Consider the following 12,746-nt stretch of genomic DNA (forward strand, 5'->3'; position numbering starts at 1 on the left):
ATTGCAGGTTTTAGATTTGTTGCTGAGTATAATTTGATGGCAGTAATAGCAAAAGAGGCAAGATAGATAAATAGTAAATAAGCCTTTATTTTAATAACTCACATACATTACAAATTACACAACAAAACAGCCCGTACAACAAAAACTTATTTATATTTATTTGTAATTCATTGTTATTCTGAAATTGTAAGAGGAAAACATCTTTTATGTCTTATACATATACAAAATTCTTCCCTGTACAAATTGAGAAGATTCAGTTCAGCTAGTTGTGCTGAGCCTTGCAGTCAGAATGATCTTTATTAGATACTATAGAAAGACAGTTATACCCTAAGTAAAATAATAAACCATAATAAAACAAATTGAAATGATATGACATTGTTTAAACAATAAAAATGTTATAATAATATAAAATATGAAAGAATATGAAAGAAGTTGAATATGAAAGAATAATACAAAAAAAACTGGTAAGGGTGCCCTACCTTGCTAGTAAGGAGTAACATGCCGAATTGTGTATCAAATCAGATAACAATATATAGAAATACAAGGAAACAGAGTTAGTTATAAACCATACACCTAAATCACATTGTATGGAAGCCACATATAATGCATTATTAGATTGATAATGTATATAGTTATACTACTATACCAAATTATGTTCTATTAGATACCAAATGGGTGAATTTTATATACATATGCAATAAAAAATCAAATGCAATGCCAAAATAAAAATATATTAATCAGACACTAACCTTACTACCAAATAATGCCATAGACACCACACTTAATGCTACCATCATGGATCTACAATGGCTTAATTAGACAACACAGACTGTAATTTGACAAATATAGTGCCATATTGACAATGGTCAGACAAAGAACATAGCTCAGAGGATGGTACATTTATTTACGCTCTATGTAACATAGTTAAGTTCATTACAGGGTAATTTGTTGCCGTTCAAAACCTTGTTAGTGCCTTATTAGACTTTAGCCAAGGTTTATTAATGACATCACAAGAAAACTGTTCAACAAATTACAGCCTGTGTTATACAACTAAAAGATCGTAGGTCCATGTTGGTAGCAGTAAGTGTGGTCTCTGTGTTATTAATTGGTAGAAGGGGTAAAATTGTATCTAATTAACATATTTTGCATTTTATATTTGATAATGTGATTTATTCATATTGAAGAATCTTTTTATGTGTTTTATGTTGTTGACATGATTGTGTATGACATTGTGTTGTATGCTGTTATTTCAATATGCAATGGCAAAAAAATGATTGGAAAAATTCTACAAAGTCTTTGCCACCTTGTCAAGTATTCAGGATGATTTTGGTGCTCCCTTCCCCATCATGTTCTTTTTTGTATTCTTCTCTGGTTTCAATAAGATAATATAACATTTTGGAATAAAAATACAAATGAGCAGTCCAAAACTTGAAGCCAGAATAGCAAATATCTCCACAGCAACACTGAACTTCCCAGGAGAGCTGACATACGCTGGGATAAAAGTGACCCATACTGCACAGAATATCAGCATGCTAAAGGTGATAAATTTGGCTTCATTGAAATTATCAGGCAGTTTCCGAGCCAGAAAAGCAAGAATGAAACATAACATGGCCAGAAGTCCTATGTACCCAAGTACAGCCCAAAAGCCTACAGCTGAGCCCAGAGCACACTCTAAGATGATTTTGTCCTTGAATGTTTTAAAATTCTTAAAGGGAAAAGGAGGAGAAATTGTTAACCAGAGGATACATATGATAACTTGTATAAGAGTGAAACCCAGAACACTGAGTTTCTGCTGTGCAGGCCCAAACCATTTCATCACATCACTACCTGGGAGTGTGGCCCTGAAGGCCATTAACACCACTATTGTTTTCCCCAGAACACAAGAGATACAGAGGACAAAGGTGATGCCGAATGCTGTGTGTCGCAGCATGCAGGACCACTCAGAGGGCCGGCCGATGAAGGTCAGAGAACACAGGAAACACAGAGTCAAAGAGAAGAGCAGCAGGAAGCTCAGCTCAGAGTTGTTGGCCCTGACAACAGGAGTCTGTCTGTATCTGAAGAAAATGAACGCCACAACAGCAGTCATGCATGTTCCAAAGAGAGAAGCTGCAGTGAGCAGTGCTCCCATAATCTCTTCATATGAGAGGAACTCTGCCTCCTTCTTTACACAAGCATCTCTTCTCTCATTTGACCAGAACTCAGGGTGGCATTGCACACAGGTGATGGAGTCTGAAAATTAATATAGAGTTTGGATTGTTTGGATTGTACATTTGTCGTGCTTTGTGCATGTATTGCATCTTTCCTATACCTATAGACAATGCGTGAGTACCAGATCGTTTATGAGTAATTGTACAATACATTTTTTTTCAATACAAAAGAATATGCTTTACATGGAAGAAAGAGAATCAAAACACATTTAAGAACCAAGGCAAATACATTAGAAATAAAGTAGAAAAAATAACTCACTGTAATGATAAAATAACAATATGTATACAACAGATAAGACATGTGGGAATTTAAACATAAGAAGAATTAATAAAAGTTTTGATAAGTGATTTGAAAAAAATGTTGTTTCTGCAGTATTCTGACCTTTAGGCAGGGTGCAAAAATGCCCTGCTATAAAAGGTTGTTTTCCCTAACTCCTGGGGCTGGAATCACCAGCAGAACCCTGCCTAAGGATCTGAGTCTGTGTTCTGGCTCATAGAGCAACAATTTATCAATCAAACCTGAAGCAAAACCATAATGTGTTAAAGGTTATAAAAGTAATCAGAAAAATCTTAAACTTAATTCTTAAGCTGGCCGATAACCAAGTGCAGCTAGGACAAGGGTGATTTAATCTTTATTTCTATTCTTGTTAAAAAATGAGCAACTGCATTTTGTACCAGCAGAGGGTTTGAGATTGTTTGATGGCTTAATCTGAATACAAATAGTCAACAATTGAACAAAGCTTAAAGGTCCCATATTATGAGAAACGTTTTCTCTCGTCTCTATACATATAAACTGGTCCTCCCTGAGCCTGCCATCTCCCAGAGTGAGGAAAACAAGCATGTCCTGCATGGTCTCTGCAGCCCACCCACTGGTAAAATGGGGCTCCTACAGGCTGTTCAGATTCAACCCCCTTCGTTATGTAACGAAAGGGATAATTTACATAGACAAGCCTCTTCTGCGTGGTGATAGGAGATATCTGAGAGGGGGGCGTTCATCCACACAGTTCAGTGTGTAAGATAGCAGTGTTTTGCAATGTCGTCGATCAGTGTTGGTTACGCAAATTGCTCTGTTGTTGGTTGTGACAATCAACGTAAGTGCCTACATTCTCTCCCAGCTGCAGAACAGCAGAAGAGATAGTGGTTGTGTTTCATTTTTTAATGACAACGTGCTGGCTACGGTTCATGTTAGCTTGTATGTCTGCTGACCACTTCACATCGGACTGCTTCAGTAATGAGGGTACAAAGCTTGCTTTGCCTCGACACTGACCCTCGTAAAAGGATCAGTCCCACCGACACCGGACCCAACTGCACTCGAGCCACAGGTAAGTGTCGCCGCGTTTTGATAGTATTTACAGTTGCCTACAAGTATGGTGAACTCAGCTGGAAAGTGGCTAACTAGTTAGCTCCGCTTCAGTCCGCTGTGCAATGCCGTTTGAAGCGAAGTTAATGTTAATAATATTACGAGGGAGCTTGCTTGACGCAGTAAAAAGTCTGGAATGTGACTGCCTCCTGCCGGTAGTGCTTGTTGGATGTCTGTGTGTGTTTGTCTCAGTGTGTCTGTCTGCAGGTCGCTGATGGGTGGTGCTTTGTCACCTGTGTGGGCCTGGCCAGTCCCCAGGTGAAGGCCACAAGAGTGTGGCACTCCTCCCCCTTCCTCCCTCTTTTGCCTCACTCTGTTCCAGCGGGAGAGCTGGGCGCAGCTCCGTCGCAGCTCCTCGTGTTTCCTTTGTGTTCTTTTGGTTGATTATGTTTTGTTGAGATATTCTTTTGGTGAATAAATCTGTTCATTTCTTATTCTACCCATACATCATCGTGTTTGTCCTGCCTAGGGCCGGGTCGTGACAGGAAACGTGCAGACTGGAGACAGAGACGATGCGAACAGTGTCCAAGAGTTTGGAGACTGTGTTGGAGACAAAAACAGCTTTCGCCAGCTGTTAGCCATTAGCTACATGGTAGTAACTGTAAAAATACATACGAACAAACTAACATTATTCAGACACACTAACCATTCTGAAACGCCCTGCTGCAACCACAGTCTGTATTTTTTCAGGAGTCTCTCCTTCTGGGTCAAACTGGCATGGTTGAATGAAAGCATCTTTGCGAGCTATAGTGATACATCCAGAATAAAACCTCAGAGATGCTACCGCTAGAACAAGCGGCATCCCCTCCCTGAGAGGAGCTCATTAGCATTAAAAGGTGCAGGCACAGAAACAGCCCACTCTCAGTAGAGCGACTTTTAGACAGCTAAAATTCAGGACCACCGATGGGTTTGGGGCAATGCATATCAAATACAGTGTTGTTGAACAGCTGACAGCTGTATGAAATTGATGAAAAACAGTATAATATGGGACCTTTAATTTAAATAATGCATGACCATCTCAAGATCCCTGGGAAAATATGTGAGTTTTAAAATGCTCTTCAGTTAATGAAAAACAATGCACATGAGTGTGGTGACATGCACAATTGTGTTTCCTCAAGAATGAAATTTACCACACCTGTGATGTTGCTGATTTCTCCCTCTGCACACCTTAAACAGTCATAGCAGCAGACAGGCTTTCCTTTCTGCAGAACCTTACGAGTTCCTGGGGGACATTTTTCACTGCAAACTGACAAAGGCACCTGCATGAACAAATAGGAAATGAGGAGGAAAAAAAACACATGGGTATTAACTATGATAAGATGTTGTTTTGTAAGAATCCATTATTAATTCAACATATTGAAATCAAAAATTATGATATGGTAACAATTACCTGTGGTGAGTTGCGTGCCCAAATTAAAGGCTTACTTTGCAGATTCAGCTGTTTGTCTGCAGGTAAAGATGTATCATGAAGACCAACTGAGACAAAGTCCACAATGCCATTTTCTCTTGGTTGCCAGTTTATAATTTCATACTTTCCTGCTGGGTCTCCATTCTCATTGAAATAGACCTCATCTCCTGCCTTTGTTTTGAACTGAATCTTCCTTATGTGATGTAAAATCTAAGAAGATGCATATAAATGTAGGTCATCATCTGACAAATGTCTCAACACTGAGATAGATTGACTCCAACTATTTACTTTTCTTAGAATAAAGGTTATTTATTTATTTTGTTTTTATTTATTTTTCTGCTTAACTATAATCAAAATTTTGGCTTTCAACTCACCATAAATGGATCTAGCTGCACCTTGCTGTTACATGTTTTATTACACATCAGGATCTTATGAAGTGCATGGGCCATTGCATACACTCCTTTATAGACATTGTAAAACAAAGACATGAGTGACATATCAGTATATGTGTTTTGGACTCGACTTAGATCTTCATGTCCAGTACATTCTCTCTGATTCCCTGTGGCTGACTTGAACTTACAGCTAAATAATTTCTCCCAAAACTCTGCAAACAATTCATGACTAGATGAATTGAGTGGCTTAACATCCAACATGAACTCTCTCATGCCACTGACATTTACTTTTGGGATCGACAGGCCTATGGCACCATCCAGAATGTGATGCTTATCCCGGGTTGCAGTTTGGGAATCAGAGATCCAGCTCTCACTCCCTACCCATTGGTATCCAGTCAAGTTGTGGTTAGACAACTCCTGTAGTATCATGTACAAATCCGTGAGCGAGAGGAAAGTGACAATCACTTTGGATGTGGAGGCCTTGATAATGTCAACTATTTTTTGTATTTTATGCAGTGGATCTGTTCTAAAGACAGCCACAGAGTACTCCACACAGATACCCAGCTGCTGGGCAGTTTCTGTAAATATGGCCATGCCATTATTACCATAATCATCATTTGTTCTAATAGCTCCAACCCAAGTCCAACCAAAGTACTTCACTAAATGGGCCATGGCTCTGCTCTGGTAGTAGTCACTGGGTATTGTTCTGAGGAATGATGGGTACTTGGTTTTATCACTGAGACAAGCACAACTTGCAATATGGCCGATCTAAAAGACAAAATAAATAATATGATATATAAGATAACACATTTACACTGCAGCCTACAATTGTTTCTTTAAAAAAAACAAGAACAGTAGCCTGTTCTGTGACTTACTGGATGAAGTACACAGTAATAATCTGATTTGTACACTTTAATTTTTGGCAATTTTACCCACCAGTGAAATGTAAAAGGGTCCAAGGACTGTGGCTATTGCCATGCAAGGAGAGGATGAGGTCCCTACCATGATTGCCTGTATTTGGGCATCTCTGTTACATGCAGAGGGTGCAAATGTAATTGCATTACCAGTAACAGAGGCCAGCGCAACCCTCACACCTCTGGCAATGGAGCCACAACCATCATAAAACTTATAACCCAGAGAGATGCCAGGTAATAGGTCTGTGCTGTTATTAATTTCCTCTATGGCAAAGAGCATAGCCTGGGCATACTGGAACCCTCTGAAATTCAAGCTAAATGCAGACAGTCATGCATATTTACTATCAACCACGTTAAACTTGAAACAAAATGAAAGCATTTCTGGGATTTAAGACACACAAGGAACATTTACCACTTTAAATCTCATTTTTTGTATTTTGGAATATTATATCTACACTTATTATATAGCAGTCACTTGATATTTACATTGGTTGAAAAAAAAAAATACCTGGTGCAATGCAGTGGCTTTGGTTTGTGCGTGTAGTTTTCCATTCTGTCGTTCCACTTGCTGTGAAAGTTGAAGACTCCCCCCAACATAATATTCCCATCCTTGGATAGCAGAGGGTTCTCTGGATCCCCTCTGTGCCTACACCTCACCTCCACAGCCTGAGAAAAAGATGCAACCAATAACATGTGTAAGAGTGCCCAACCCTTCTCTTGCGTCTGGGTGGACATCATCACTTCTGAGAAAGTCACACCACTGGGTTGCATCACATATACCTAAGTGTAAATCAAAGGTTCTCACAAGTACTTATACATTTTGGGACTGAAAAAGAAAAAAAAAAGAAAAAACAGACGCACACACACACATGCACGCACACACACACACACACACACACACACACACACACACACACACACACACACACACACACACACAAACAAAACAGAATTGTAATAAAATTCTCCAAAGATCTCTCCTTCTCACTAATTTTTTTACATTAAGCAAGTACAGTTTATACTTGATTTTATAGGTGCAATTCAAATATAAAAAAGTGATTGCAAGGTTAAAGTGAAAAAAAGACTTAAAGCGCTGACTGCAATGCCCGCAACATAAGAGTATTTTTTAAAAATGCATTAAATATTTCATTTTGTTTTTGGGAACATTCAGGTGGAGTGCAACAAGTTATGCACTTTAAAAATAAAAAAAAGTCACATTGTAAAATGTATTTTACTATTGTATCATCACAATTACTTGTGAGTATGTACTTATTTCCACTCCAAGCAGACAAAGAGCACTACCAGCATTGGTTTGAGAAATGTTAATGTCTATCTGATGAATTACAGACCTCCTTTCAGTTCTGCTTTGATCTCCATTCATTCTTTAGCTTAGAAATGCTCTCATATGTTCAGTAATTAGTTCCAAACTTTATGGGCCCTATTCAGACGGTCTGTAATGCATAGTCTAAAATAGTGCTCTCCAATGGCAGTTCTAGACAAATTGGGGCAGGGTGGGGCCAGTGTTAAATCAGAGGGGCACATTAAAAAACGGAAACAAATGATATTTAAACATTAAATACTTTAATTTTGCTCTACATTAAGATCATACAAAAGTTTATTTTGTACATAAAGAGTGCATCGAATGAATCAATGAGATAGGGCCATAAACAATGAGAAATTAAATACAGTCAAATCAAATCAAATCAACTTTATTTATAGAGCACTTTCCATACACAAGTGTGCAGCACAAAGTGCTTTACACAAGAAGGATAGAACAATAATAAAGAAAGCCCTTCCCTCCCACCCTCCATAACTACATACAGGCACATACACACACACACACACACACACACACACACCTGTACACTCTTACTACTGGCAATGGGGAGACATGGCAAGGCATTGAGGATTGAGAAAGCGCCACCTTTGGGGCCGTGCACACTGGGCCGCAAAGGTGGCATAACTATGGAAGCCGATGCCGTGTCTCCTGATGACATCCAAAAGAGGAAACATGTAAAGATTAAAAAGAAGTGGACCTAAAATTGACACTTGGGGAACCCCACATCCAATTTCATGGGTTCCTGTGGAACACGTATTCATACTTACATAAAAGCATTAGTCTGCGATAAAGGAACAAAACCAGTTGAGGACAGAACCAGAGAGGCAGACCAGATGGCTGAGTCTGTTTAATAAAGTGTAAATCTCTACTGTATCAAAAGTGGCGCTTAGATCCAGTAGAACCAACACTGTGAGCTTTTTGTTATCTAAATTCCATCTGATGTTGTTTAAAATCTTTAAAAGTGCTGTCTCGGTATTGTGGTTTCCTGTAAAACCAGACTGATGTTTCTCTAACATGTTATTTCTGTTAAAAAAAAATCATTAACTTGGTTAAAAAAAAACAGTTTTTCTAAAATGTTAACGGTAAGTTGGATACAATTTGTTATTAAAAATGTTGGGGTCTAAGTTGCTCTTCTTAAGAAGTGGCTTCACCACCACCATCTTAAGACATCCATCTGAAGAGAGCAGTTCATGATGTTTAAAAACTGTTCCTCAAAGAATCCAGAAAACGATTTTAAGAGTGATGTGGGAACTGGATGTAAAAGGCAGGTTGTTGCGTTTACTTGGGAGAGTACTCGACCAAGTGTCCTTGCATCAACCAGGGCAAAACTCTCCAGTGTTTCCTCAGGCAAAGACAACAGTTCAGGTGTGTTAACAGATAAAACTTGATGGGACAAGGCAGGACTAGTCGGGAGACTTTTTCTCAATGGTGGGGCACTTCCAACTTTACATCAAATACCTGCAGATGAAGGACATGTAAGTATACAAATAATCAGCTGTGTGTTTCTTTTGTATATTAGTGAACTTGTGCGTGATGTAGTGTGTGTTTTGAGAACGAGGTAAGTCTGGCAGCTAACCGCTAGCTTCTCTGACCACACCACAAGTCAGTGATACAGCAGACTCGTTCTGTGTTGTACGTTTCTGATCTTGCAAATGATTTAATGCATGTCCTAGGGAAATGTCAGAATGAACAAGTATTTAACTGTGTTTGTTTCTCAATTTTAAACAAACTAACCAAGCAGTGTTTTCCACACAGTACAAGCTAACACTAACCGCTAGCTTCTAGTTAGCAATCAGCACGGTCTCCACTTGCAAACCCAGAGACCCAGTCGGTCAAGCAGTACATAAACACACCCTCCGCCGGGATAAGTTTTCGGGATTTTGTGAAATAATGCATTTGGAAATGTTTCCTAAACTGGAATATGCCAGTGAAGCCCAGGGCAAAACAAAGTGTTTGGCACAGCACAATTTACACTCCAAGCCAACCATTCTGTGTAATGAGTTTCCTTTCCTGAAGTTTATTTCTGAGCGATCCTTTTTTATGCTTTATGTAGCTGTTGGAATAGCTATAGATGTCAGATAAAGTTGATGTCACTTTCTTATATAGGCCAGTACATCATTACAGTTACCTGCTAGCACTACAAGAAACATTGGCTGCCAGACTGAGCCACCTCAGAGACGCACTGTTGGTACACAACTCTCTTCTAGAACTCTTCATTCACATTAGAGAAGTAAAGGGTTGTAGTGTTCTAGATTGCAAATTGCTTTTGATCAAGTTTAACAAGGAGCTGTTGCTGCCTTTAGTGCTTGAATTTATACTGTGACAGTGCTGCCATGTTTAACTCCTATCCATATCTGGGAATGCTGTGCAGGTAAATTAAACTGTGATAACTTGTTGAGAACATTTGCCCATTTCTTGCAATTGTTTTCATGTTTGATTGTATTTTGACTGTTCAAGACTCTACCTGGCTGCACTGCATTACAATGAGAATGCTTTTCAAACAGAGCTTTCCAAAGTCCAGGAAGGGAGAGTGCAGAGGCAAACCAGTGAAGAGGCGACATTCCGTAAGTTTTACAATCTTTTATTTAAGCCCCACATATTAAAATAAGCATGGACACACAGGCATAACACAAAAGGTTGAAAATAAACACTAACAAATAAAATCAGAATTATTCTAAGATGGTTTTCAAAATAAATAATAAGCGGAATGTATAAATAAGAAGTAATTAGGAGAAATAAGAGAAACGTTACACTGCAACACAAGGCTTTTTGGTTCTAGTGCAATTTCCTGTAAACATTATGTTTTGTTTATTGCACTGCAGACTGATGCACTGTTGGACCTGATCTTCGAGGATTTCCATGACCCTGACCCATATGTGAACAAGGTGCTGAAACTCATAATCCCTGAAGACCTCTCGGCTCAGTATGATCCGACAAGCTGGACATTATAGCCAGTTATGTGTCAAGGTTCAGGAACTTTGCACAAATCCTCAGCACCACGCAGACAGGCAGCACAACTTTCACTCTCCGCCCCAGCGCCAGCTTACAAAGCTTCTGTAGGCTATGTTGGCTGGACACAATTCAACATAAAGCCAGCACTCAGTGTTCACATCTATGGCAATTAGATTTTCATGTCAGCAAGTAAAATACAGTAAACTATTAGCAATGTAAGATAGAGGAAGCAGTTATGTACTTTTCATCATAACATTTTTGCGATGTATGTATGGACTAAGAGCTTACTACACTAGTCCCCTCAGACGTAAAGGTCCATAGTCTGCCCGATTAATGTTCAGTGCATTCTGCAGCGAAAATACATTCAGGCAGACAGGTTCTAGGCCGGGATGGTCCACCATGCATGACAGTGGCTCAGGAAGCTGCTGTAGTCTTCATGTAACCTAGAAATTGTGAAAGGTAAGTGAGTGACAATAGATTAGAGAAAAGAGACTGCAAAATGACAGCCATGTTTGCCCAGTGTTCACACTTAATTATGGCATTTCCATACAGCAGATATTCTCAGATTCTGTAGGCATTTGTTTACAATTGCCACAGGAACACCTGCTTTTAAGCAGAATTTGTATTATTCATTGGAAACTATGACAGCTAATCAATCATGTTGTGTTGTTTCTTTTGTAATATAATTCAAGTGTATAAACTGTTGTAACCGGTTACAAAAACAATACTGCTGGTAGAGAGGTGATGGGAGACAACTGTGGCTTATTGAAAACCACAGTTGTTGAAAATTGCTGGCAGTAGCTTAGTACAAGTCATCATTGCAAATAAGAGCAGGTTGTCGATCGACTTACCTGGCTACATAAAGGTAAATTTAAAAAAATAAACAAAACAGGGTTACGCTTTTCTATAGTAATGGCAATTGCTAAATTGCATTCACTTTACTGCAACAGAACACCTGTAAACACTTGCCGAGGTTTTGCTAAGCTGTATTATGTAAACACTCAAGGCGGGAGCAGGGAGTTGTTATCTGTTGCAACATGGGGGAGACAGCCAGTAAGCCTGTAAAACTTTTGTTAGTCTATGCAGTAACACAAAAGTAACAAACTTAACTACTAACCACTGAGAAACATCCATGTTCATTCCTGGCTGCTGACTTTCTTCTTGTTCTGAGTCGGACTCCGGCTTCTCCCACAAAAACACCCATTGCCATGGTCACACGATGCCATCCTCACGTCATCCGCGAGGCAGGAAGAGGTGGGTGGTGCAAATACCGTCTTTGGGCAAAGTACTCAGTAACTCATTAGCATTTAAAGGGAAAGGCACTCAGCTCCTGTCTTTACTCAAGTGTCCAAGACATCTAGCCACAGTTCTGGTGACATGACTGCTAAGTCATCTGCCTTTGGCCTTGGGGAGCCTGGTACCATGTACACTTACGGACGGTCTTTATTCAGACTTGGTGTTTGCTCTGGCCAATTAGAGAACAGTGCTGAGACAGCACCCCTTCCACAATGCCACCCAGCCAAGGTCTCCCAGATAGTTGGATATTCAGAGGTTCCATTCAGTGCAAAAGTACAAATGACAGTCACAGCTTTCCCCTAAGCAAATTCAGTCACATAAAGGTGACCTTGCCATTGCTCTGGCAGCACTCCAAGATTGTGGTGCCCAGCTGGGGTCTTGTGAGTGTCCCCTCACTCGCCCAGTACCTCTAACCCTGGGCAACTCCCAAAAAGGAGTATCCAGCCCCTCTTCAGGAGTTTGGTTTCTGTGAAAAAAGAGATGAGGGAACCTATTTCTAGTTGGTACCTCTCTACCCCCTGCACCAGTTCTGGCTCTTCCTCCCTCCACCACATGTCACTTACCAAGAGGTACCACCCAGGTCACTGCCCTCACCCATTCCCCATCACACACTGCCCCCAACCCAATTTCACTCCACTTCAGGTGATCAGTCCACAGATGGGCTAGTACGTAAAACTAAAATATATAAATTCAACAATATGTATATGTTTTACATTTCCATACTTCTGGGATGGGTGCTCTGGATGAAAACAAAGATCGCCTGAATAGCAACGTCATCATCCTGAGCCAGTTCAGCTAGTTGTTCTGAGCTTTGCAGTTGTAGGGAGTTTCTGTCCTCATTAGCAAAACCAAAAGAAACAGCCTCAGGTTCAGATTGA

General features: G+C 39.8%; 1 protein-coding gene and 2 long non-coding RNA genes across 3 annotated transcripts; 1 reads left to right on the forward strand and 2 right to left on the reverse strand.

Annotated features, from left to right (window-relative positions):
• Positions 1-1,315: 1,315 nt before the first annotated feature.
• Positions 1,316-6,983, reverse strand: LOC119008561 (extracellular calcium-sensing receptor-like). Its single transcript, XM_037079010.1, has 6 exons — positions 6,790-6,983; positions 6,304-6,595; positions 5,350-6,135; positions 4,958-5,185; positions 4,703-4,826; positions 1,316-2,229 (listed from the first exon to the last, which is right to left on the reverse strand). The coding sequence occupies exons 1-6, from the start codon at positions 6,972-6,974 to the stop codon at positions 1,316-1,318; spliced, it is 2,529 nt and encodes an 842-aa protein (XP_036934905.1). The 5' UTR covers positions 6,975-6,983.
• A 2,905-nt stretch (positions 6,984-9,888) lies between these two features.
• On the forward strand, positions 9,889-10,555 carry LOC119006752. The gene is made up of 3 exons (XR_005070878.1): positions 9,889-9,991; positions 10,125-10,184; positions 10,443-10,555. It is a non-coding gene; the product is annotated as an uncharacterized LOC119006752 (long non-coding RNA).
• On the reverse strand, positions 10,186-11,802 carry LOC119006757. Its single transcript, XR_005070881.1, has 2 exons — positions 11,690-11,802; positions 10,186-11,015 (listed from the first exon to the last, which is right to left on the reverse strand). It is a non-coding gene; the product is annotated as an uncharacterized LOC119006757 (long non-coding RNA).
• Positions 11,803-12,746: the final 944 nt, after the last annotated feature.

The sequence above is a fragment of the Acanthopagrus latus genome, chromosome 2 (assembly GCF_904848185.1).
Source record: "Acanthopagrus latus isolate v.2019 chromosome 2, fAcaLat1.1, whole genome shotgun sequence".
Taxonomy (NCBI): domain Eukaryota; kingdom Metazoa; phylum Chordata; class Actinopteri; order Spariformes; family Sparidae; genus Acanthopagrus; species Acanthopagrus latus.

What these genes read in the sequence shown, in the direction of transcription:
- LOC119008561 (XM_037079010.1), bottom strand. Translation starts at nt 6,974, where the DNA reads ATGTTATTGGTTGCATCTTTTTCTCAGGCTGTGGAGGTGAGGTGTAGG. An exon ending in GACCCTTTTACATTTCACTG is followed by an intron (nt 6,136 to 6,303) that starts GTGGGTAAAATT and finishes TTTGTCTTTTAG; the next exon opens with ATCGGCCATATTGCAAGTTG. An exon ending in GGGCACGCAACTCACCACAG is followed by an intron (nt 4,827 to 4,957) that starts GTAATTGTTACC and finishes TTGTTCATGCAG; the next exon opens with GTGCCTTTGTCAGTTTGCAG.